Below are 27,319 nucleotides of genomic sequence, written 5' to 3'. Positions count from 1 at the left end.
TATTTGTATAATGCTAGTTTCTTAATCAAAATGTCACATGGTACCTCGGTGAATGCCTTACAAAAGTCTAAGTATGTTGCATCAACCCAATTACCTTTATCAAATTTGTAATCACATCAAAAAAAGGTATTTTAGTTTGACGAGCTCTATTTTCAATGAATCCATATTTATTGAATTATATTACCCTAATTTCATTCTTTATTAATCCAGTTCTGTATCAACTGTTCCATTATTTTGCCTAGGATCGAAGTCAGGCTAACAGGTCAATAATTACCCAGGTCATTCTGTTTACTCTTCTTAAATGTTGGCACAACATTTGGTTTCTTCCAGTCCTCTGAAACTTCCTCAGTGTTCCAAGACTTAATGAAAAAATCAAAATTATTGGTCCAGAGAGATCCTTGGCCAGCTCTTTAAAAACTCTTGGATGCAAATTTTCTGGACTTGCTGATTTAAAAAGTCTGACCTTAGTAGCTGATGTTTAACATCCTCCTGAGATACTGTTGGAATTAAAAGTATTTCACCGTCGTCATAAACCATGCCTACATCATCGGACTTGTCCCCAAACACAGAACAGAAATATTTATTGAACACTTCTGACTTTTCTGCATTATTTATTCACTATTCTACCATTTCCAGCTAGTAATGGAATAATACCATTGCTATGATTTTTGCCCCTCCCTCCCTCCCAGAAGAGCTTGCTTTGTACAGGACCAGATGGAACAGGTGGCTGAAACAAACAAGTGGCTGAAGGACAGGCTGCGTAGCACAGACTAGCTGGATGTACGTTTCGTAGCCATTCAGCAGCAGCACTCACAATGATCATAACTCGGGGTCCAGGGCTGGCAGTTTGGAAACACCACATATTTCTCCTGTAAAACATGTTTGAGCCGAAAGACCCAGAGAGACAGCAAACTGGGACGCCATCCTGCCATTTCTACGTCCACTTTTCAGGGTGCAGCCTACATCGTTGTAATAAGATAGGCTGGTCTCTAATTAAAACCTATAAACAATTCAGCTGGGAGCCCCCATGACACTGGGTTTTAAGGCTTGTCAACAGGCAGGGCTGAGCTGATGTAACTGAAGGGTGCTTTTAAATTGATTTAGTTAAACTGGTCCAACAGGCTGGGCGGGAGTGCTGATTTCCATTCCAGCCAGGCAGGGCTATTTGAACTCAAGCTGGTTAGGAAGTGGTTGAAGAAGGCCTTGTCCTACCCGCACAAGTTGTGCTGGTTTAATTTAAAACTAGGCTTGGCAGAGTTTGATTTTTTAAAAAAAATAATTTTGGCAGATAATATTGAGGTTTATATTCAAACCTTTAAAAAATCATTGATCCGAATGTAACTTTTCACAGTGGTGGGACACGATGGGAGTGCCAGGCAATGGGGAGAGGGGTCCGACAATAATCAATGGCAGTAGCCCCGGAGATTCAAAAAGCGAAAGCTTCATAAACCACAAACTGTCAACCTCACTCGGCAAAATGTACAAAGTGATGAGCCTTAAATCAGACTCGAGTGCTTCCTGAAGCAGCATGTTTCTCACTGTGCCTGCCTGTATGTTTGGATGATTAGCATTGGAAACATTTTGGGTCGGTTTGTGTGTGGGTGAGACAGTGAGATCAATGTTTACCAACATTCATGCATAAAAACTGAATCTTTCCAACCTCTTTAAAAGCTGATCTAGTTAAACTGTTGCACCCCTGTATTGACACACACCTGGTGATTTAGATTGGGTCAGCTTGTGACAGGTGGCGAAGGAAGGCTGGTCCAGTGGTTAGGGTGTTATCAGGGGACTCAACTCAACACACCACGGCTTCCCAGTGTGACCTGGGGCAAATGGGTTTTAGCCCGCGAAAGCTTATGCCAAATACATTTGTTAGTCTCTAAAGTGCCACAAGGCTTCCTTGTTGTTTTTGCTGATACTGACTAACACGGCTACCACTCTGAAGTTAGTCTCTTTGTGTCTTAGTTCCACTTCTGTAAAATGGGAGTAGCTTGAGTTGCTCAGATACTATGGGGATGGCGGCTATCGTCATGTGCTTATGGTATCTAGGTTCACGTTGCTAACCAGATATCAGCCAGGTTTCCATGAACTGACGAGTGTCCACGCATGAAGTTGCACCAGCTTAAAATCACCCCGTCAGTTAAAGTGGTGCAGTTTTGTGGGCAGAGCCGGCTGATGCTGCTCTTCAACTGAAAGCAGCGTGTGCACAGGAAGATTTGCTACGGGTTAACAGAACCAGTGCAGAGCTGCGTTTAGACAGCTCCTTAGAAACAAAACTCAAAGGCTTTACAGCAATGGAATCGTCTCTGTCCCTGGGAAGGGGGAGGGTTGTTCTGTGTGCGCCTTCGTTAAGTGCTGGACTGATCAGGAGTGATACCCACCAGTACCAAGAGATCTGTGGGAGCCACCGATCACTGCAACTCTGAGGCCATCCTGGAGTTCTGCAAAGAGCAATGTCTGCCATGGAGCAGCTCAGGACAGATTCCCCAGCTTGCTGAAGGGAAGGGCCCTCTTTGGCTCCTCTGGCAGAACCTCTGCCTACGGGGCCCTTGAGTCTTGGCTGTGGTGACTTGCAGGATGTGTTCACACACTGGGCCACATTCATCCTGGTGAGCTTTATGGAATTACACAAGGAGATATTTGGCCAAAGGAGTCTGGCCGTTGGATGGGAGACCCAGTTAGCTGGATAAGACCATCTCTACTGCCTGGTGGTTGATGGTTCTGTGCAATACATAAGATGTGACCTAGAGATCCAGTTTCATTGGTGTGCTATGGTCCAGCAAGCTGGCTGCAGTCCACTTTCCGCAGAATGAGAAACTGATGTCCAGCCGGGAGAGAGAGCCCTTTGCTAATGGCTTGTGAACTTCTCTTGATTTTCCTTATTGCTTGCTAATATCAACTCAAAGTAAAGTGCTGAGCGTGTTGGTTGCAGGGAAACAACCCCTTGAAATCAGTTGTTATTGCAATTAACAACCAGTTTGGCTTCAGTTCAGGCTGTTAACCATCTAACAGCTAAGTGCTGGTAATGATTGATTCCTCAGCTATTGTGGCTGGGCTGGAGGAGCCAACCTGTGCTGTAAAATCCCATCAGCCAGGGCTTTGTGAAGGCAGCTAGCTCAAAAATAAACACTGCAGCCTGGATCTCATGCACTAACATCATAGTAGGACCCTGAGAGGTCAAGAAGGTCACCCCCCCTACCCATGTAAAGCACAAATCAGCTGGGTGCTAGGGAAGGTTTTTACTCTTCCACTGAATCAGCAGCCACTGGTTGGGCCCTTTCACTGTACTGGGTATTAGGCACTGCAGGAGGACTACGCATTCTGTGCCCGTATGGCCCTTTCTTTGTACCAGTGGGACATCACTGCATTCCATCTGGGAGAGGCTGATGGAGATAGCTCCGACCCGGGGCTTTCACTCACGGCAGGAGAACCTGCAAGGTTTCATTTGTCCAATTCGGGTGAGTGTCCAGAAGTTCAGATGCTTCTCCAAAAACATCTGCCCCACTTGGATCTGCAAGCCTGGCTGGGAACTCTTATGAGAAGAGGTTCTCTCGTGAGATTCCATCACTTCCCACAGGCCTGGAAATGCTGCAGCAACAGCCTTGATGCTGGTATCGTGGTATTTCCACTTCGGGTCTTGTCTGGAACAAGGCAGTGCAGAAGCATCAGCAGAAATGAAAACAAAACGCTGTCTAAACCTAACGAAATGTTCGTCAAATCTCAGACAAGGTTCAGGGTTTGGGGCTCAGGTGGAGTTTAGTTTAGTTTGAGGCTTATGGTCAGTTCTTAATTTTGTTCAGACTTGTTTGCCGGCCCCCCTCACCCTCCCACACTCAGTGGCTGTCGTGTCTGGTGCTGCATCGTGCACTGCAGACTGGCTGGTCGGGTCTAACACCGCAGTGCTGCTACTTCAAGGGCTTTGCTTGGATGTTTTTCTTACGATCAAAGTCACCGATTCAAGCTGTAGCATGTCCGGGGTCTGGGAGGAGGAAGACAGCCACCTGTTTGGAAATACTTTGTAAATACAGAGGACACATGCTCTAGAGGCAGAATAGTCTTGACCTTGTGAAATACATGCCCAGAAATGCTCAGTGACCACACGGGAGCACAGCCATGGGTAAGGGACTCGTGGAAACCGTTCAAAATGCCCAAGTGACTTAGGCCCAGGTCATTCCAAGAACTAGATCTATTTTTTTATTGGCAAGGTGCCCTCATGTCATCACCCTCTCGTGGACGTTGTGGTCCTCTCAGATTCATGGCAGTAACAGCCTTGTAGCAGTCCAGCGCCCACGCCTTCGCTGCGGATTAGACATTCCCTGCAGACAATATAAATAAGTAAGGGGCGTTTATTATACGTATCTAATAAAAATAACACTGTCCTCTTCCATCCAAGGATCTCCAAACATTAAGCTTCCCCATCCCCATGTGCCGGTGTTAGGTAGGTCAGTATTATTCACCCCGTTTTATAGATCGGGAAACTGAAGCACAGCTAGGGGAAGTGACTCTAGCCAAGGTCACCAGACGAGCCAAGAATTAGAACCCAGCTCTACAGACTTCCAGTCCTAGGAGCAAAGCTGTTGTATACCCAGCTCAGTAATTTAGCTACTTGCATTAAATGCCCGAGATGTGATAATGTTGTGCTGGAAATGGCCCAACTTGATTATCATACACATTGTAAGGAGAGTGATCACTTTAGATAAGCCATTACCAGCAGGAGAGTGGGGTGGGGGGAGGTATTTTTTCATGCTTTGTGTGTATAAAAAGATCTTCTACACTTTCCACAGTATGCATCCGATGAAGTGAGCTGTAGCTCATGAAAGCTTATGCTCAAATAAATTGGTTAGTCTCTAAGGTGCCACAAGTCCTCCTTTTCTTTTTGCACATTTTCAATGTCGCTCTTCCTCTTTCCAGCTGTCAGCCAAACGCATCCAGGCAGGAGGTGGCGAGGGGTACTTTTTGCCTGCTGTAGTTGGCTCCTAGCTGGATGGTATTGGCCTGCTCAGACTCTGTCTGGAAGAATGGAAAAGGTCAGTTCTAAACAGACCAGGTTGATTTTGCTGTTGGTTTCAGGGTTGTTGTTTTTTAAAAGACATTTAAAACGTTCCCTCACTAGGCGCCTGGCTTTCAGCAGCCATGACAACTGAGCAAAAACCTTAGCAGGGAGTTCAGCACAAGAAACAGATACAAACTTTCCAGAGTATTTTCCCTGGATCCTTCATATGATTACGAGTACTTATTATTTGTATTACGGTAATAACCAGGACTCTGCTGTGCACGGCAAGAGCTCACAATCTAAATGGACATGTGAGGGAAAAGAAAGTAGTATTACCTCCCATTTTCCATATGGGGAAACTGAGGCACAGAATGATTAAGTGACTTGCCCAAGGTCACCCAGGGAGTCTTGGAAGGGCTGGGAATGTGAACCCAGATCTTTTGAGTCCTATTCCAGTGCCCTTACCACAATGCCATCCTTATTTCTGCATCCTCCAAGCCCACATGTGGTGCCAACTCAAGACAGCTGGACATGGCTTCTCCGGCGCGCTCTCAATTCTGTGGGCCGACCAGGGCGGGCATTTGAAAGCCGTTTGAGATGCTCTTCCCTGCTCCCCATAGGGCTTGAGCAGGCTGCCAGCAGGTGGTGAGAGGGGCTGAGTTCATGGGTGTGATATAAGCACCGAGGTAGGTGAATGGACGGATGTTTTTTTACGTGCATTTCTGCCACTCACAGTCTTTGTGTCACTTGGCAGTTGCCCACTGCTCTTAGGTGTGACACGGCCAAGAAGTGGGGGGCGGGGGGAGGAAATGACAGGGCCTGCCCCCACGGGACAATTATATCCATGTAAGGGAAGATGGGAATTTAAACTGCTGTAGTTATGCAGGTGTAACTCGCCACGTGAATACTCTTCTTCTGGCAGGTTAAGCTAAGCTTAAAAAAAGGCCCTCTTACACCTAAGTGTCCCCCCAGGAAGTTGTAGCAGTATAATGACCGCAGTCTAACGACTGGTGTAATCATACTGGTCTAACTCCAAACAGTAGCCTGTGAAGACAAGCCCCAGCTGGAGGCACAAAGGGGGCAGGAGCAGGAGGGTGCAAATGTGCATTTTATTTCGTGTCAAAATTAAAACAAACAACAAGAAACTTGCTTGGAATCAGTTAAAAAAATTGGCTGGTACTGAAGTGCTGAAATATGATTTAAAAACCAGGTGGCCTCAACGGTGAGACGGGCCTTTCTGGTGGGCTTAGCAACAACTCTCCTCCGAGCTATACAGGCAGCAAAGAGCAGAACTTTCAACCCTGACCCCCTTCGAATGTTGAGGGAAGCCCTAGACCTGAACCCATCCTTCTAGTTTTGATTCTGGCTCAGACCCCAAACCAAAAGGAACCCGTTTTCATAGACTCTTGGATGTTAAGGTCAGATAAGTCGCAGGGGGTAGCTGTGTTAGCCTGTACCCACAAAAACAACGAGGAGTCCGGTGGCATCTTAAAGACTAACAGATTTATTTGGACATAAGCTTAGGTCAGAGAAGATCATCAGGATTGTCTAGTCTCATCTTCAGCAAAACACAAGCTAGATAATCTCACCCAATAATTTCTGCATTGAGCCGATAACTTCTGTTTGAGCTACAGCATCTTTGTTAGCAAGACATCTAGTCTGGATTTAAAGTCTTATGATGGGGACTCCACCATGCAGCTGTTGTTCCAATGGTTAATTACCCTCACTGTTAAAAATCTGCATCTTTTCTTGGTCTGAATTTGTCTAGCTTCAGATTCCAGCTATTGGATCTTGTTATGTCTTTTTCTGCTAGATTAAAGAGCCATCTAAACAGACTGAGCTTCCGTGTCTCTCACTCTGCGGCAGGGTTTCCAGACCTCCAGTTGTTCTCGTAGCTCTTTTCTAAACCCTTTGTAATTTGTCAACATTGTTTTTGAAGTGAGGACACCAGAACTGGACCCAGCATCCAGTACTGGACTCTGGGGCTGGTTCAGGGAGTGGGTCACAAGTCTGAATGCGAGGCTGTAGTTCTAAGTCAGCAGGGCTTGTTGCAAAAGACTAATTCTGAGGGACAAAGGCATGGTTGAGGCCCAGGGGATCTGCATCTGAGACAGAGCTGCCTCCTGTTTCTTTGCCTGTTGAGACTATTTCCTGGAAAATCTGAAACATGACTGTAAAACAAAGGGAAATTACCTGTCTAATGACATTGGACCTCACTGTGAAACGCAGAGGAGTCTAGATTCTAGAAGATCTGGCCATTAAAATATTTGGTTTATAAAGACTGGGGCCAGGTTTTGCTCTCAGTTACAGTGGTGTAAATCCATAGAAACTCCTTTGGCTTCAATGGAATCAGTCTGAATTTACACCAGTTTAAATGAGAGCAGAATGTGGCCCGGTGTATAAAAGACCAGCTTAAACTGAGTTGCAAGCAATATTTGCAAGGTTCTGCCATCCAAAATAATCACAGTAAGAGCAGGACTCGTCCATGCTGTAGAGTCAAAGGATTCAGCAGCATCGGTCCTCTGTAGAGCTGAACTCCATCTTCCACGGCATGCTGAGCTAGCAGGGACCGGGAGTGCTGTGGAGAGGGCGGGGAGAGAGGGGAAGCTTTCTGAGGCAGTGCCTGTTGTTTAGTATATGTTTGTACAGCACCCGGCACACTGTGGACTGAGCTGATTCCAGGTTTTTGGTGCCACCAGGATAGAAACGTTAAACAATAAAAGAATCCCTTTCATGGTAACCCCTACTGCCTGATGCAGAGAAACACTGACTAGGCCCAAAGTGGGCGGCCCCTGGAGGAAGCTGGTAGCTGACACACCATGAGGCACAGAGAAGTGTCCTCACTTCACTCCCACTCAGACAGATCATTACTGGGCGCTGACAAATTCACCACCTCTCTCCCCCAACAGAGTCACGATTTCACCTTGCACTTGACACCAGCGCAGAGGGATTACTGGTGCTTGATGACTGTATCCGGAAAGGCGGCCTCTTGTGTTCCAGCCAAGCTCCTCTCAGCCAACGGTAAGAACAGAGAGTTTTACCCTCCGAAGCCTGAAGGCCAACCAATGTAGATGGCTCCTTCATGGTCATGGTAGGAACATGGGATGCCTTGGGTTCTCGAACACCGGCAGCAGGTATAGTGGCATTAATATAATACCATTTACAGTACTGCCAATCCTCCCATTCAAAAGCCATGAGTCAGGCCCCCCCCCGCCACTCCGAATCACAAGGTTGGCTCAAAAATCATGAGATTTTAGAAATAATGAATCCTGGGATTATTTGATTTGATTTCTGGTTTTTAACTCCTCAGTTTTCACATTTATAAGCTTTTCTCAGTAACTATGAAGGTGAGAAACTTACTAAAAAAAAAAACCACCTGGGATTTTCAGCTAATCACATGACTCCAGGAGCTAGAGTTTTCAGAAAAACACCAGCGATCATGAAACTCTCAATGAAATTGTGATATTTGGCACCACTGCATTTCTTTTGCATGTGCCATGGTAATGGTTGATTTGAAAGCATCCCGGAAGTCTCCTGTTTTGATGACAGGTGAGCAAACATAGCCAATCAGGGAAGGTGACAGAGCTACCAATGGGCAAACGGCGAACTTCACTGGGTTCTAGCCGGAATCAGATAAGCAGCCGAAAGATTCCTTACCTGCTGTCGCTGGGCTGGGAGGGGAAAGGTCTGACCATAAGGGTCTTTGGTAGAGCACATTCCACTTAGAATGAGCAGCTGTGGGGAGAGAGAGAAAACGTAGCACTAAAAATTCACAGGGAAGCACATGGGGGATTTAAAATCTCCTGACACTTCAGGTTTCCAGAGGTGACAAACTTGCAGCCTTTGCTGTTGACTCTTCAGAGGAGTCTCACTCAGGTAAATGACTGGTGAAGCCAAAACGCTTTGACATGGGCAAGCTATTCCAGGGTTATTCTGTTGTGTAGTGCTGGCTGCCTCCTGTTAACTGCCAACCCATTCCATCTCAGAGATGCTGAGTGAAGGGATCTCTGTATAGATCCAGATTCAGCTATTCTGGCATAAATACAGAATTGCTTTGCTGAGTAGAGAGGAGTTACTCTGGGTCACACTGGTGTGATTGAGATCAGAATCTGTCCCATGGTCTGTAAGGAGCTCTGGGGGCCTTCAAGCTGGGAGATGCTAAATACCTCTAAGGCGTTATCATCATTACTTGTCATTTACTGTGAAAATCTCTGCTTGCACTAGTTTATTCTGGAGGAGTCAGTCCTCAGGAACTGTCACTTTGCAACAGTAAAACCAGTTGGCTAATATCAAAGAAGGGAGGGCCCAATCCATTGAAGTCAATGGTAATTGGTGTGGATCCTAACTGAACACGCTATTCGAAAGGACTAGCCAGAGTGGGTCTCTTTAATATAGCTCAGCCTTAGTCTACAAGATTGGAGCTGGCAGGGAAGAAGCTTGGAAAAGAGACGACTAAGGGGGGATATGATAGAGGTCTATAAAATCATGACTGGTGTGGAGAAAGTAAATAAGGAAGTGTTATTTACTCCTTCTCATAACACAAGAACTAGGAGTCACCCAATGAAATTAACAGGCAGCAGGTTTAAAACAAACAAAAGGAAGTATTTCTTCACACAACACACAGTCAACCTGTGGAACAACTTGCCAGAGGATGTTGTGAAGGCCAAGACTGTAACAGGGTTCAGAGAAGAACTAGATACGTTCCTAGAGGATAGGTCCATTAATGGCTATTAGCCAGGATGGGCAGGGATGGTGTCCTTAGCCTCTGTTTGCCAGAAGCTGGGAATGGGCGATGGGATGGATCACTTGATGATTCCCTGTTCTGTTCATTCCCTCTGGGGCACCTGGCATTGGCCACTGTTGGCAGACAGGATACTGGGCTAGGTGGATCTTTGGTGTGACCCAGTCTGGCCGTTCTGATGTTTTTAATGGGCTGATATTACAGGATCAGAACGCTGGGCTCTGCTGGAATCCAGAATTAGAGGTGAACCACATTCCCATCACAGAAGAGAAGAGGTCTCTTTCCTGAGCTACTTGAGTGCAGGTCCGAATTCCAAACGCTGCTGAGAAAGAGTATGACCTTCCCAGAAACCAGCTCACCCTGTTTAAATTCCAGATTGCTCACTGCTGCAGGAAACACTGAAATGACCAATAACAACAGTAAATCTGCTGAGGAAATGCTTATAATTTACTCTTCACCGTGGTCTTTTGTTTGAGAAACCATTGGTGCAATAACATCTCCACATGCATGGATTAAATGTCAGGAAGAAGTTGCAGCATGATAAAATCACAGAAACTTGACATAGGAAGTCCCTAGTCAGTACATGATTATTCCTTGAAGTATCTTCTCCTGGGCTTTGTCTGGTCTACTCAAGTATTAGATCTTGCAACTCTTCTCTAGTAGTCACTAACTGGTCCCTAATATTTAGCCTACATTTTCCTTTGCTCAGTTTCATCTGATCATTTCTAGTTATATACACCCTTCTACACCCTCATCAATTCTGCTCCTTCCTTGGGGCTTACACATCTGAAATGCATATTGACAGTTATACCTCCTCTCTCCCCACCAGAATCAGCACTTGTCAGCGTTCATGTTTGGGTCTTCCCATCTTTCCTCGTAAGTCAGCTGATCATAGGCTAGTCTGGTCGTTGGGTGGCAGGATCGTCTCTCGGTGCTGGGAGAGGTTGTGAAGAAATTGCGACGTGGCAACTCACTTCCAACCCAAGCAGCCTTCTTTGGGGTCTCTTATCTATGCACGCGGGTGACTCTCATCGAGGGGTACATGCCTGCATGAAGAGAAAAATGGACCTCTTCATGTTGCTGAGTTCTTTGAGGATTTATACTCCTCATTCGTAAAGACAACAGGGAGGGAGAACTAGCATTTTAAAGGGACATTGCTATATAGCTTAGGCTCAACATGGAATTTAAACCTTAAAATGGTGAGGACCAATGGGAGTGGTGTATTCTAGGGAATTGGAGCAGAGGATTTGGGAATAATTCTCTGGCTCTGGCACTGGTTTGCAGTGTGACCATGGGCAAATCCACGACCATGTCTGTGCCCCCAGTTTCCCATCTGTAAGATTAGGATAATGATGCTGAACCCACTACACAGGGAGGCATTATGAGGCTTAATTAACATACATTTCCAATGACCTTTGAAAACTTCAGTTGAAAAGGTGCTATCAAACAAAGTATTCTTATTCTTATTTCTCACCCGGTGGAGAACAACCTTGGGGTTATAAATATTTTTTAAAAAATTCCGTCAATGCCTCTGAGAAAACGAGAAAACCAAAAAAGGAAATAGCCGCAGTTTGCTGACGGACTCACCAGTATTTTGTGCTCTGCACCAGCAGAGGGAGCACAAGCTCATTAGCAATCCCTAACCCCAGAGATGTGCTGATATCAAGCTGGTGACAAACCAAGAAGCAAAGGATCCAGAGCCAAGTTGAGGCCACCTTAGAAGCTGGAAACCTTGTTACTGAGCCGCCCACTCACAAGCGATGGGGTAAGCCCAATCATGATATTGAAACTATGACTATACTGCAAACCAGAGAGCGCTCAGGAATGAAATCTGATACATCACTAGGAGGTCCTACATGTAACTGAAGACTCTGAGAAGCCATGAAATCTGAAGAGCAATGGCTGGAGAGAGTGGCGATCCACTAGAGGATGTATTTATCTCTTAGCGAATGAGTTCTGCATTGAAAAATGTAGCAAAGTCATGACATACCAGATAAAATGAAACTTCATGTACTTTCTTCAAGCAGCAATTGGTCACCAGTGCACCTGCATTCATGGAACATTTGTCGTTTTCATCCTCCCTTTGGGAATGTTTATGCAATACTCAACATCAAAAAACTACCTGAATACCAAATCTTTGTCCTTTTCCCTTTTGCACTAGCCCTTCACTTTGAAGCATAAGTGACAGTTGAAATTGGACTAAGCCCCCGATCTCACCTCACATGGACCACAGGACAGTGGTCAGATGGCAATGCTTTGTAGTTGCTACAGATGGAGCACTGTGGGTCTGATCCAAAGCCCCCTAAAGCCAATGGGGATCTTCCTCTGATTTCAATGGGCTTTAGATCAGGTCCCATCTGGATGCATGGGTACTCAGCTAGAATGGAGGAGCAGGAATTTCACTAAATAGGCTAACTCAGAGGTCACTGTCATTAAGCTTTTTCTGCTAAGAACAAGACAGGAAGCATGGCAGAAACTTCTCCAAAGGCCAAACTGGAGGCTCAGTCCTGCCGCTTTCACCTTGCAGATAGTCCCATTGCAACCAAGGGCTACTCACATGAATAAGGACTACTTGTGCAAGCCAGGGTTGTAGGATCGGGTGATTGGGTGTTTAACTGTTTACTTAGGGCCTGATCCAAAGACCAATAAAGTCAACGGCAAGGCACCCAGTGACTCGTATGGGTGTCAGCTCAGGCCCATACAGAGCCTACTCATTTAAAAATGTGCATAACAAAATGGGCAGCTAGGAATCAAGGACATGAAACTCGGGCCATGCTCTGTGCAAAGCAGCAGACGGGTAATTTCCAAACCTACTTTTGAAGGGAAGGTTAAATTTCTCCAAGATAAGGAGAGCTAGAGTGAGCTGGAATGCATCACTGACCCCCCCGCCCACCTCCCAAGCTCATCCCCATGATAACAGCTGCTGTGCTGGAAACCTAATGCTGATGAAAGAGTTAAAGGCTAGCTGATGGGCGATATCGGTGACATACCTCTGAATTGAGCATGCTCCTGGAGTGAGACCGCGGACTGGTGTTACTCAATGAATAGAGGCCACTCCAAGGGAGTTTTTCCTTGAATAGAATGGGGTCAGGGAGCCGCTTTGGGGAACAATGGTTGCCACCGGCTAGCTGAATTTCTTACAATCACACACCATACCCCCTGATCAAATAGCTCCTTTGTCAGCCTGATATAAAAACATGTCATACAATGATGATCTGGAAGAATGACATGAGCTTGCCTTTCAAAGAGATCAGAAGGGCTTGTTGTGCACAAAAAGAGCCCCCATCAGAGTCAAGAAAGGGAAAAATGGAGAATGCAGGGGGTGAATGGAAACAAACAGCAATAACAACAACAACAGAAAAGGCGGCGGGTCGGAAACCCGGGTCTGGTTTGTTTCACAGCGTCCCATGGACGCAGCAGCACAGCACGATCTCATTGAATCTCGTTCGGTATTAACGGGGATGTCATATTGTGCTGCCATTGGGATTCCATTGTCAATCTGCACTGGGACAGAAGAAATTGCTGGATGGGAAAAGGTCACTTGGCCCAACGAACCTGCCCCCCCTCCCCAAAGTGTCTCAACGCCATCTCCCTGCTTTCTCACTGTATCCCTCTCTCCTCTGTCTTCCTAACAATGTCTAGCTGCTGCCTTTATGTTATGTTCATAGTTCTGTGCGCTGGTGTGGTCATTCTTGCCTATCTGCTTGTTATGACTTTGAGAACGAATCCTTCCTGCCCAAATCCCTTTTTATCTTTCATGTTTTATTTCTTAGATTGTGTCTCCTGGTTTCAACCTTCTCTCACCAGCATTTGTAGCGCATTATCTAGATTTTTTGCAGGAGAAGGGGCTTAGAATCATAGAATTCTAGAAGATTAGGGTTGGAAGAGACCTCAGGAGGTCATCTAGTCCAACCCCCTGCTCAAAGTAGGACCAACACCAACTAAAATTGTCGGTCTTCTCCCCAGACAATCTCCCAAGATGTACAGGAAAGGAGCTCCTTCTCACAGACCTCGTAAGGCAGAGCATTCCAGTAGTGTCTAGCCCAACAGTCCCACACTATGGCATTTACATGCATTATGGACAATATTTTGCAAGCTAGCAGAGCTCTGAAGGCCTGAAGAGAGAGGTTGGAATTTCCAGCTGGGCTCAGCACCCTCAGTCAGGGTCAGACTTTCAGACCAGCTCCAGCTGCCAAGTTCTTGGGAAAATCTGGCTCCAATTTTAAGTGCTGCACACTTGAAAAATTGGCCCCAGGTCAGTTTAAACCTTTTAAACCTTGGTCCTGTCTCTCTTTTTATGATTTTTCTATTTTCTGCCATTTTAAAAAACAACCTAGGAAATTCCACACAAATGCTGTGTTAAAAGATCATTAAGTATGTTCGGGTAAGCCCTGCAGTCAGGAAATGCACTCTGCTCTCTTGTGTGTATGCATTAGGATAGATTTCTATGATCACATGCTATTTCTCCTTCTATACTATGTAGTCTCATACCATTTTTCTACAACCTTAGATAACATCTTGCAGTATTCTGCACTACTCTGTATACACACAGTACAGCCTCATGAACTCATTTATCAGAAAAGTACACAGCAAACTGTGTTGACAGACTATACTGTGTATCAAATACAAACAACAAGAACAAATACTTGCTGGCATATATAAGCCATCTAAAATTGCTGCTAAATTATCTTAGTAGTTCAAGGCCTCAGCCTTTTCCTTCCACCTGGAAGTCTGCACTGCTGTGCTGTCATAGGGCAATTGTCCCTTTAAGAGGAGTCAGGACCTTGCCTGCCCATGACAGCTCTCTGAAGACCCACCTGGCAGTAATAGGTTGCCCCAGGTGCTTGTTCTGTAGAAGAGCAACGGCACCCTATAAAATGGGTGCCTGAGCTCGGTGAGGGGCGGTACTGCCAGCAGGAGGGTGTCTCTGAGGAGAAGATGCTTGGAGGGGGACGGCAACCCCAGACGGAGAGTGTTCCACGGGAAGGAACTGGGAGGACTCCCGAGAGAGAGAGAGACTGTTCCCACGGTGGAGAGAGCAGAAGTTTCCTGAAGAGAAGGAACTGGAGGCTGTTCTCCAATGGAAGGGAGCAGGAACAGCCTAGAAGCCCTGGCTTCAGATGAGGGTCTTGGGATGGGTGCCCCAAGGACCAAGCAGTTAGTTGGACTGACCCTGAGAGACTGGATTTCCCAAGAGGGGCCTGAACAACTGGTTTTGCTTATGCGTATGTTACTCTTTGTTGTTAATAAATGAGCCCCTCTGAGGGGGATGCTTGTTAATGCCCAGAAGGTCTGTTCTGGACTTGTCTATACCGGGGTGAGGGAGCGCCCAAGGCAGGGCTTGCCCACAGCGCCATGCCTGAGTGCAAGGAGGGCCACAGCCGGAGGTGCAAAACTAGCTTCATAATTAACCACTTCCACTCCTGAAATGTCCTAGCAAGCCTGTGCTGCTGGCTGGGAACAAACAGCTAATGTCCAGGGCACTGGCAGAATTAGTCAGACATGCAAGAGAACTTAGTTAAAATGTGTAAGTGGTTAAAGTTTTGACAAGAAAACTGTTGTCAGTAAGAAAGCGTGTGTTTGAAGTGGTATAAAAAACTGGGTTCTGTCTTATTTGTGAAATCCAATGGGACCATATAGCCAGAGAGTCCATCACAGTGAATAAGCACAAGGGGCCGAGTTACAGTTGCACGTGCAACCTGAAGGGCCGAAAGTTAGACTGCAATCCAGGCCCCGTTTCCAGAGGTGCTCCGTACTCACTAGCACTCCCCATCTTCAGCGGGGTGCTCAGCGATTTAAAACATCAGACCATCTCTTTGAATAGAAATGATACTTCAACATTAGACAACTGTGCTGTATTTGGGGCTGTACTTAACATGCACCTGGACACCAAAGCTGGTGCAGCGGGTAGCTAGCCCCTTGGTAAGCAGTGTAGCCCTCTGTGACCATGTGACACTAGTCCGTGATTTGCACTTGCGTCCTTTCCAGCTCTAGGAGGGTTTCTTGGTGGTGGGTTTTGGCCTATCAAGCTCTAAAAGGCTTGGGACCTGCTTGCCTGGGAGACACCTCTCTCCCTGAGCCGCACTGCCACATTTGTGGTCAGTGGAGGAGCTGGAGCTACCTGGATTTACAAAAGAGGAAGCTGTTGGAATGACATCAGCTGGGAGGGCCTGAATGTTGCAACTCTGCCCACACTTTGGTTGGAGAAGCTGCTTTCATCTTGGGACCAGGGCTTTTTTTGTGGGGGGATGGGAACTATCTGGGGACGGTGCAGCATTTTCATCTTTCAAGCTGTAAGTGTTCTGTGAGTTTAGCTGGTCATTTATGTTACATGGTTAGGCATGGCTGCTGGATTTATCTTCTTAAAGAAGCGGTAGAGATACGCAAGGCTGGGGTTAAGCACTTGTAATATTTTCTTCTAAATTAAAAGAAATAATTATATATAAAACAAAATCCACTGTCGTCTTGTCATTAGGGCTAGAACAGCATTTCAGTGCTGCGGGCGTCGCACACATCTCGTCTCTGGCTCAGATCCTCAGCGGGTGTCAAGTGGCTTGGTTCTGTTAACTGCAATGGAGTTGTGCCAATTGACACCCGCTGAGGATCTCTGCCTGTAAATCTATATTCCATTGTAAAAGAAAAAAGAAAATCTACGCTGAGAAAACACAAAGTTTGCCCAGTTAAGCACTCAAAAGAATCCGGAGACAACAAAGTTAAGGTTGCACATGCAACCTTAGTGCTGTTCCGTTGTGAGTATGCAATATGATATAACCCTTAATTCTATGATCACATATAATTATTTCCACAGGACCGTGCCTCATTTAGTGCAGCAGGTGGACTGTGCTTAACCTTGCTTGTTCAAACTTCCAAAAACCTTGTTTTATTCTATTCTTGTTCTTATATTGCACTCATAACTGTGGTACTGGATCAAGACTGGAAAAATTCATATTGAAAACTTTAGAAAGTTAGAAGGAATTGCAAAAAGGATCTTAGAATGGAAACACTTGGACTTCAACAATAATAAGTGTATTTCTCAGGATATACAGCTACACAGATCAGACACAGATGTTTGCGTGTACTTCTGTTCAGTCTGGCCTCAGTGACAGTAATATAATGGGTGGTTGGTACAATGTTTTAATATTAGTCCAAAAGCACATATTTCTCTGGGTGATGTGACCTTTAGAAATATTTAAAATGAATACATGAGAATTGATCAAAGATTCTGCAGATTGTTGCCCCTGCTCAATGCGGGTTTCAAACTGAGGAGGAACCTGAATCCCATGAAAAGGACACTGTGTTTTTACAAAAAACAGAAACTACTGGTCACTTGATTGCTATGGGGATGTAACTAAACTGGGCTTTCTTAAGGCAGAGGGCACAATCTAAGAGAAACAAAAAAAAGACATGAGGGAGGGAGAGCGCGAGAGAGCTGAATTGATTTCAGTCTGTTCAGGTCTAGCTGGAAAACACAATGCAACGAAATGGCCCCTTAGTCAGCAAGCTGCTTTTCCTAGGTTTTTCCCAGGGTTTGAAGTGGAGAGGGAGGGATAGTGTTAGAAAAAGCAAGAGAGACAAGGCAGTAGGAATGGCGGGGAGATGAGAAACATAGCTTGGAAGGGTGCAGAATAGCCTGTTTCTTCTGGTGAGTGGAAAACTTTGATGTCAGTGTCTCTGATTTTAAAGGGGGAGTGTCAGGTTAAGGCTCAAAGGCCCTGCTGTTTGAATCCTGGCTCTGCTTGTGCTCATGCAACTCTGCCTGTGCACACACCTGCATGTACACTTTACATGCGCAAACACCTGGGGGCAAGTCCATTGGACAAATGGGTCTTGCACATTAGGATTCTATAACTTGCTTGCTCAGGTATTTGAATAAACCAAGTACAGGTGCAGGTGTTAGTACTGGAAAGTCCTGGTTACAATCACATGTGCACCAGCAGAGGCTGGGTTGTGGCCCTATTGAAAAGCAGGGTTATTTCTTCCTTTTAAAAGTACTTTCATCCCTATGGTACTAAAACAACCTCAAGACTCTCAACCTCTCTGTGAAGTGGTAAATCTTGTTATATTCGATAGCTGGGGAAAGTGAGACAGTGAAAGGCAATGTGACTTGCCCAAGGGCATGCAATACTCACACCAGTATCAGGGTTCAGAACAGAACTGGGAGACTAGACTCCCGTTCTCCTGCAGTAACCATCAGGCAATGTGTGCTCTGGATTATGAGGCATTCTGCACTGGATGTTTGTTTTGAATTCCTAACTGCATTTTTATGTAACTCAAATAATTCAGAGAAACTATCAACAGTGAGTCCATTGCAATCACAGAGCAAACCTAAAAACACAGGGCCAAATTTATCACCGATGTCACCCGACTGATTTCATTAGAGTTGTTCCAGGGGGAAATTGGTCTAAAGTTTTTTCCTCTAGTTCCACATTCCAAAGAACAGAAAGACTTTTGCACTCAAGGTGGAGCTCTGAGAGCTCTAGCGCTGCTGGGTGGCACGGCTGATCTCGCTGGAGATCTCATCCAAATATTGCATCAAGCACTCTAACATGCGGGCAAAAGAGAAAACATATCTAAGGGTTATGTGGGGCTTAAGATCAACTTAGTGACAGATACAAATGTTACTTGAAAGATTCCTGAGCCATATAACCTTATGTTTTGGCTGAACCACAAGCATACTCACACAGGGTAGTGCACACATCCTGGAGAAAGATAGACAGTGAATCAGTTTGCTTGCAGCGGACAGAATTTCTTTATCAGATGGAGAGGTTTTGACTTGAGACTTTGGGATGTTGGCGTTTTCCTTCCCAGTTCTTGTTTCTATTTAAATAGATCAATTCAAAGTGAAAGGCCTTTTTTCGTGGCAGGTGGGCTGGAAAAGGGGGTTTAATTGCTCTTTATTCCTGGATTTATAATCCGACACGCTGTACACACGTTTGTCACAGAACTGTGTGAGCTGCCTGCCTCTCATCCATACATTGTCCAGCAGATGTTAAAGCTATCAAGGATGTTTGCAGTTCCAAAGGAAAACATTCTTTATTTTGGGATGTAGGATTTTTTTACTGGTCTAAACAAATAAACCAAAAGTAGTCTTTCCACAGGAGAGGTGGGACTTGCATGATCCTAAGAAACCTGTGTAAGTGGGGATCTGAGTCCCCTCCTCTGGCTCATAAACTATGTTTGCAATTATTTGTTCCTGCAGTTTATTGTTATCACAAAATTGGAGGCTAGGTTAGTCCCATTTAAAAATCAAGTGCATTGGCTTTATATTTTCATCTACATATATTTATTGTAAGGATTAAGCACTAGTTAGTATTTATTTGCATTACAGTAACACCGAAGGGCCCTGAAGAGAATAGGGGTCCCATTGTACTAGATACTGCAGAGACACATAGAAAGACGCTGTCCCTGCCCCAAGACGTTTACAGTCTAAGGCTCCAATCTTGCAACTGGATCTGCTAGCATGGACCAATGCACTCATTCAGGATTGGGGCCTAACAAAACAATTGGCACGGGAAGGGATACAATTCATTCTACACTATTTTTATATATGCATTATTATTAGATATTTTTGTTTACTTAGAAATACAAGACAACACAGTTCTCCCTAGCTGCCTCTCAAACAATCCTTTTGAATGGTTTTCATGGAAGAGGTTGGTCTTTAGGAGAGTTTTGGAGGAGAGGATAGTGCCTTTAGGGATCAGCATGGGATAAATTGAGAATTGCATCAAAATGTTGGTTTCCAGGCCTGAATAAGCTCCTATTGCTTTATATAGGAATCTGTGTCACATTCAACCTACAAACCAAATCGCTGCTGAGTGTATGGCCGAATAATAAGAACTAGCCAAAATAAGAACTAGCTGCAGCCTCCTGGTGAAAAAGGTCCAGCCTACAAGAAAGGAATGTCTCTGAAGTGTTCCTTTGACTCTTACCATCTTCTACAATAAGGAGAAGCAAGCCTGGAAACTCTAGCAACCCTGGTTCTGTGAATTTCTAATTGCTGAAGACTAAAGCTTTGGACTACCTGTGAAATAAGTGAAGAGTGGGGTGACAACCCCTAGAAACAACATCTCACTGAACTCAGCCCTGTATATGCTCCCAAAGAAGCCAATGGGAGTTTTATCATTGACTCCAACAGGCTCCAAGTGGGAAAGAAAAAACCCTAAAATATGTTTGTAGGTAGCCCCTAGAAGACACAAGACTCAAAACCATTCCTTTTGGACACCAAGGGTGACCAGCCTTTGAAGCCTGGAGGGTTGGGGAGTTTCTCAGTCTGTGTGCGGCAATCATACTGCCCCAGCAGAAATCTAGCATTTGGAATTGAAAAGCATTTTAAATTGAATCATTCAGAATCCCACAGCTGTCTGGTGAGTGACAATCTTATGTGGCCGAGGGGGGTAGCGGGAGGGAGTTACTGCTGGGAAAACTGTTAAAATGACCTTTTTTCTAAATAGATACTTCTGATAATTCTTTGAAAAACAAGGTTAATAAATAAATAAAATCCGTTGACTGACTTCAAGAAGGTAGCAAATTAACAAAACAAACCAATAACAAAATCAGAATCCAAAGTAAAGGAATGACTGCAGTTTTGGCACTTAATGAATAATAATCATTCAAAATAAATTAGTAATAAATGAACTGTCAAGGCCAAATCTGAAAAAAAGGAGACGATGCAGTTTTATGACTGTAGCTGAAGATATACTTTTATTACACTGCAGCTTTGCCAAGACAGAGCTTTTGGAAGCTTTGCTGTTAGGTTTCATTGACCTATATATATCTATATCTATCTTTTTTAAACTATTCAACCAGCTCTGCTGCTGAGGCCAATATATAAGTATTGCCCTTGTATGGCAAGTGGAAAATGAAATTGACCATCCGCCTAATATCACTATGAGCTGAGTGTAGCGCAAAAAGTAACCAAACAACATCCAGGATGACAGAAAAGTTAGATTTGTAAAATTCTTTCTCTTTTGATAATCTTAGTTATTAGTCATAAAGGGCCCCATCCTGGAAATGTGTAATAGCTTGTGAGATGTGATAATTCCCCTCAGTTCCCACTGAGGGCTCTCAGTTCCTTGCAGAAGATGTTGAGTACCTCACAGGATAGGGAACAATAGATGTATATAGTTTTATATGAGATTTTTGCCCCTTTAATGGCACTTTGTACAAAGCAGCTTTTAATTCTGATTTGTTCTGGTTTATTTTTATGGAGACTAAACCAAATCCATGAAGCATGATTTGGAGAAAACCAGCAGAAGATTTTACCTCTTATTCAACATAACCTTCTTTTTATCCTCTTTAATCCCTCAATAATTTTTTGTGCTCCTCTTGCAGAAAAGCAATTTTGCTAATCACCTTTGCGCCAATCCCTGCATTCCTGACAATAGTGTGAACAGCTTCCATCAAAGTCTTTGATGTGGGAAAGACACACACACACATGTAATCTGAAAACAATTCAGCTCCTTGCTGCTCAATGGAGAGCACTCTGCTTTAATAGAGTGCAAGTTCTGTGGAGGTTTCTAATCCTTTCTGCCAAAGAAGAGGAGACTCAGTCAGGTAGCACACCTTATTCAGAAGTTAAAATAACATGTTACCGCTCTCAGAGAAAATCAAAACAACTCAAGATCAAAAACAGATTCCGCCATCCCTAACAGGGTAGACTCTCTACTCAGATAACGCTTGATCGAAGTGTGTGACAAGTAACCTGCTTTAATCCCTCAAAGCGATGGTGTTACAGATAAGTACTGTAGTAGTATATGCGGTGTCTTAAGTTTCAGAAATATACAAAAGCGTTGGGTGAAAAGAAAAACAAAACAAAAACCTGTCCACTTGACTGTGTCTTTAGCTGGAAAGGTATATTGGAGGGCAGTACAGAGATGAATAAAAGCCCGTGAGAGGGAGATAGCAAGCAAATGATGGGCAGGTATTGACATGGTATTTCTTACATGCTGCAGTTGATTGACTTTTACCATTACGTTAGAAGCTTTCAGATTGTAACTGCTCATTTAGGCCCTGCTCCTGCTGTGCCAGCCCAGAGCCCTGCTAACTTCAATGAGGCTCTTTGCAGTCATTGCCCATGACAGGATTGGGGCCTTAGCTTGTTAGCTTTTTGAGGCAGGAAATGTAATTTGCTATATGTTTATCCAGTGCCTAGCACAATGGGGCCTCAGGTGAGTGCAATATAAACAATAAAACGAAAGTGATAATGATAGATGTACGTTTATTAGTCACAGGCGAGATCCTCAAGTGCCTCCTTACATCTTGATCCTGCAAACACTTTTACATGCTTGCTTTTACACACATGAGTAGAGTAGTTCCAGTGGGTTCTTAGGGTCTGATGCTGCAAACACTCACTACCTCTAGTCCCTACTACTGTGAGCAGTCTGTAGGTAATAAATGTTTAGATACCTTGTGGTTGTATGTCATATGGGTAGATAACTCTAACATAGACAGTCCCACTGAAGTCATAGTAGTATGACCTATGCCTGGGAATACATGCTTCCAGCATTGGACCCATTCAGTTTGCTTTTCTTTCTTTCTTTCTTTCTTTCTTTCTTTCTTTCTTTCTTTCTTTCTTTCTTTTTAAAATAATGGAATGGTGATAGCATCTTTCTGACAAGATTTAGGCTATGCCTACGCTACGGCTTATGTCAGCATAATTTATGTCACTCAGGGGGGTGAATGCCACTCAGGCGTTGCTTACACCAACATAAGCACTGGTGTGGACAGCGCTATGTCCCGCCGACAGAGCTACCGCCTCTCATGGAGGTGGTTTTATTAAGTCAATGGGAGAGCTCTCTCTCATGGGCACAGAGCGTCTTCACCAGACACAATGTAGCTACTCTGCTGAAGCACTGTATGTGTAGACAAGCCCTTAGTCTTTGCGATTATGTTGAAGGGTAAAAATCTATACTAGTACACAAAGCTTATTTTTAGGGCTGTCGATTAATCGCAGTTAACTCATGCGATTAACTCAAAAAAATTAAACACGATTAAAAAAATTAATCACGATTAATCACAGTTTTAATCACACTGTTAAACAATAGAATACCAGTTGAAATTTATTAAATATTTTGGATGTTTTTCTACACTTTCATATATATTGTATTCTGCACTGTAATTGAAATCAAAGTGTGTACTATTTTTTATTACAAATATTTGCACTGTAAAAATGATAAAATAAATAGTATTTTTCAATTCACCTCATACAAGTACTGTAGTGCAATCTCTTTGTTGTGAAAGTGCAATTTACAAATGTAGATTTTTTTTGTTACATAACTGCACTCCAAAACAAAACAATGTAAAACTTCAGAGCCTACAAGTCCACTCAGTCCTACTTCTTATTGAGGCAATTGCTAAGTTTGTTTACATTTACAGGAGATAATGCTGCCCCTTTCTTATTTACAATGTCACCAGAAAGTGAGAACAGGCATTTGCACGGCACTTTTGCAGCTAGCATTGCAAGGTATTTACGTGACAGATATGCTAAACATTTGTATGCCCCTTCATGCTTCATGTTTCAACCACCATTCCAGAGGACATGCTTCCATGCTGATGATGCTCATTTAAAACAAAAAATGCATTAACTAAATTCGTGACTGAACTCCTTGGGGGAGCATTGTATGTCCCCTGTTCTGTTTTACCCGCATTCTGCCATATATTTCATGTTCATAGCAGTCTCGGATGATGACCCAGCACATGTTGTTTGTTTTAAGAATACTTTCACTGCAGATTTGACAAAATGCAAAGAAGGTACCAATGTGAGATTTCGAAAGATAGTTACAGCACTCGACCCAAGGTTTAAGAATCTGAAGTGCCTTCCAAAATCTGAGAGGGACGAGGTGTGGAGCATGCTTTCAGAAGTCTTAAAAGAGCAACATTCCGATGTGGAAATTACAGAACCCGAACCACCAAAAAAGAAAATCAACCTTCTGCTGGTGGCATCTGACTCAGTTAATGAAAATGAACATGCGTCGGTCTGCACTGCTTTGGATTGTTATTGAGCAGAACCTGTAATCAGCATGGACACCTGTCCCCTGGAATGTGGTTGAAACATGAAGGGACATATGAATCTTTAGCACATCTGGCATGTAAATATTTTGCAACGCCAGCTACAACAGTGCCATGTGAAAGCCTGTTCTCACTTTCAGGTGACATTGTGAACAAGAAGCGGGCAGCATAATCTCCTGAAAATGTAAACAAACTTGTTTGTCTGAGCAATTGGCTGAACAAGAAGTAGGACTGAATGGACTTGCAGGCTCTAAAATTTTACACTGTTTTATTTTTGAATGCAGGTTTTTTTGTACATAATTCTACATTTGTAAGTTCAACTTTCATGAAAAAGAATTGCACTACAGTACTTGTATTAGGTGAATTGAAAAATACTATTTCTTTTGTTTTTTTACAGTGCAATGTGTTGTAATTGAAATCAATACATTTGAAAATGTAGCAAACATCAAAAATATTTAAATAATGGTATTCTATTATTGTTTAACAGTGCAATTAATCGCGATTAATTTTTTTAATCGCGTGATTAACTGCGATTAATTTTTTTAATCGCTTGACAGCCCTACTTATTTTTAAGGTGCATACCCCACAATGTTTTATTCAGAGTACCGTGTTCGTCCTATATCTGATCCTTTGCATAATTACTGCTTGCAAACAGACCTTTAGCTGATCCAAATATTTCTTAGTTCTGTACCTCTTTATTGGACTGCAAGTCACAGGACATTAAGGCCCCAGAGTTGCAAACACTTACACATACATGTTTAACTTCACAGATTCCAAAGCCGGAAGGGACCATTGTGATCATCTGGTCTGACCTCCTGCATACACAGGCCATAGGCCTTTCTTGAATTAATTCTTGCTTCATGTCCAATAGCTAGAGCATATCTTTTAGAAAAACATCCAATTTTGATTTAAAACAGTGATGGTGAATCTAGTGCAGCCCTTGGTAAATTGTTCCAATGGCTAATTACTATCATTGTTAAAAAATTGTGCCTTATATCTAGTCTGAATTTGTCTAGCTTCAACTTCTAGCCACTTGACTATGTTAAACCTTTGTCTGCTAAACAGAGGAGCCTTCCATTAGCAAATTTCTGTTTCCTATGTAGATACTGATAGACTATTTAACCTTCTTTTTGATAAGCTAAAATAAATTTAGCTCCTTGAGTCTGTCACGAAAGGCAGGTTTTCCAATCCTTTAATCATTCTCAAGGCTCTTCTCTGAACCCTCTCCAATTTATCAAGATCCCTCTTGAAGTGTGGACACCAGAACTGGACAAGTGTTCCAGCAGCAGTTACACCAGTGCCAAATACAGGGGTCATATAATCTCATTACTCCTATTCAATATCCCCCTGTTTATGCATCCAAGGATCGCATTAGCCCTGTTAGCTACAGTACTGCACTGTGAACTCATGTTCAGCTGATTTGCAACTAAGACCCCGTAGTCTTTTTCAGAGTTACTGCTTCCCAGGATAGTCTCCCATGCTGTAAATATGGCCTAGATTCTTTGTTCCTACATGTAGGTCTTTACATTTGGCTGTATTGAAACACATATTGTTTGCTTGTGCCCAGAGTACAGAGAGATCCAGATCGCTCTGAATCAGTGACGTGTCGTCTTCGTTACCTACCACTCTACCAATTTTTGTGTCATCTGCAAACTTTATCAGTAATGATTTTATGTTTTGTTGCAGGTCACTGATAAGAATCAAACACCACAGGGCCAAGAATCAACCCCTCTGAGATCCTACTAGAAATACACCTGCTCTATGATGAGTCCTCATTTATACTTATATTTTGAAACATATCAGTTACCTAGTTTTTAATCCATTTAATATGTCATGTTGATTTTGCATCATTCTAATTTCTTAATCAAAATGTCATGCAGTACCAAGTCAAATTCCTTATGGAAGTCTAAGAATATTACATCAGCCTTATTTCTTTTATCAATCAAACTTGTAACCTCATTAAAAAATCAAGTTAGTTTGATAAGATCTATTTTCCATAAACCCATGTTGCTAGGCATTACTTAATTTTAATTCTTTATTGAGTCCTGTAGCAGTCACTCTATTATTTTGCCTGGGATCAAAGGTAGGCTGACAGGCCTATATTAATGGGGCTATCCTGTTTACCCTTTTAAATTTCTGGCACAATATTTGCTTTCTTCCATTCTTCTGTAACTTTCTGTGTTTCAAGACCTATGAAGAAGCAACATCCATGCTCCAAAGAGCTCCTCGGCCAGCTCTTTTAAAACTATTGAATGCAAGTTATCCAGACATGCTAATTTAGTCAATAGTCTTTAGTCAATAAGACTACTTGAGTGCTTAAGGTTAAGCACGTACTTCACTGCTTTTCTGGATCAAGACCTAAGTATTGAATAAAGGCCTTCTCTTACGGTCATCCTATTATATTCTGAGGTGATCATATGATACTAGTTAATAACTATTTGCCTTTCTAACTGTGGGGCATGTCTGGAGTTCTGTGATTGGTAAGCCATCTCTGTATATAGCACTCTGGGCAGGTGGAAAGTGTTATGGGCTTGTATGATATTGTTAAGAGTATTATTTGCCTATCCCAGTGGGGCGAGTGGGGCTGCATGTCTGTTTTGGGTTAGGAGCCTCCCCTGTATGAAACGCTCCAGACTGGGTGGAAGACGCTATGAAAACGTACCACATTAGTAAATTAATAATAATAAATAATATAACATGTGCCTGCCCCAGTGCGTGCGGGGCTGCGTTTCCGCATTGGGTCAGGAGCGATCCATGTCTCTCTCCATCAGTCCAGGCTCCTGCAGGATGGCACTAATCACACAGTTATTAATTATCATTAATTATTCTTTTCCCGGGCCAGTGAGCGCGTGCCACGCTGGCGTTCGGGGCCCCGCATGAGAGTGTTAAAAGTATTGTTAATTCACGTCAATGAGTCTTTCCTTGCCCGGGCATACGGTGGGTGGGGGAGGCCCCACATTTCCTCCCGGGGCGGGAGGCGACCCCTCGCCCTCTGCGCCCTGGCGGCGTTGGCCGGCCACTGAGGCGCACGAGTCCGTTACTGGCGACCACGGGGCGCCCCGGCCCGTGGGCGGCCGCCTTGCCCGGGGGCCGGGTGGGGAGCCCGGCCCGGGGCCCCCAGCATGTTCTGGGCCCCGGGGAGTGGGGCAAGGAGCCAGGGGGCCAGGCCCTGCCTGCCCGGGCAGTGACAGGCCGCTGCTCCTGCCCCATGTGACTGGGGAGAGGCTGCCCCCGGCCATGGCTCGGCCTCCCCCCGGCGGCGGCGGCGGCGGCTCCGGCTCCGGCTCCGGCTCCCGCGGAGGAGGGCCAGGGGCAGGGGCGGCTCCATGGGGAGGAAGGGCAGCCCGCGGGCCCCCCAGGCGGAGGGGGGATGCGGGGCCGCCCGCCCCTCCCTCCTGTGGGCCCTGCCCGAGGAGCTGCTGCTGCTCATCTGCTCCTACCTGGACGCGCGGGCCCTGGGCCGGCTGGGCCAGGTCTGCCGGCGGCTGCGCGCCTTCGCCGGCCGGGACCCGCTCTGGAGGCGCATAGCCCGCGGCTGCCTCAACTCCGGCTTCACCCGGCTCGGCGCCGACCTGTAA

General features: G+C 44.4%; 1 protein-coding gene and 1 long non-coding RNA gene across 6 annotated transcripts in view; one reads left to right on the top strand and one right to left on the bottom strand.

Moving 5' to 3' along the window:
* Nucleotides 1–158: 158 nt before the first annotated feature.
* LOC119566754 lies at nucleotides 159–27,319 on the bottom strand. Of its 3 annotated transcripts, XR_005226036.2 has the most exons (5): nucleotides 27,182–27,319; nucleotides 18,415–18,551; nucleotides 10,546–10,780; nucleotides 8,651–8,728; nucleotides 159–4,316 (listed from the first exon to the last, which is right to left on the bottom strand). It is a non-coding gene; the product is annotated as an uncharacterized LOC119566754 (long non-coding RNA). The 3 variants fall into 3 exon arrangements; XR_006291980.1 differs by lacking the exon at nucleotides 8,651–8,728; XR_006291979.1 differs by lacking the exon at nucleotides 18,415–18,551 and having other exon boundaries at nucleotides 27,182–27,317.
* FBXW4 (F-box and WD repeat domain containing 4) overlaps nucleotides 26,954–27,319 on the top strand; it is a 92,028-nt gene continuing 91,662 nt past the window's right edge. The window contains exon 1 of one of the 3 annotated variants that reach the window (XM_037903385.2): nucleotides 26,954–27,315. In XM_037903385.2, coding sequence (XP_037759313.1) covers nucleotides 27,068–27,315 — 248 coding nt within the window. In that variant the 5' untranslated portion in view covers nucleotides 26,954–27,067. The remainder of the gene's footprint in view (nucleotides 27,316–27,319) is intronic. The other 2 variants (XM_037903384.2, XM_037903383.2) reach the window with 2 other exon arrangements.

This window comes from Chelonia mydas, chromosome 7 (genome assembly GCF_015237465.2).
Source record: "Chelonia mydas isolate rCheMyd1 chromosome 7, rCheMyd1.pri.v2, whole genome shotgun sequence".
NCBI lineage: Eukaryota > Metazoa > Chordata > Testudines > Cheloniidae > Chelonia > Chelonia mydas.
Note: the sequence above shows the minus strand (reverse complement) of the source record. Positions and strands in the feature narration are given on the sequence as shown.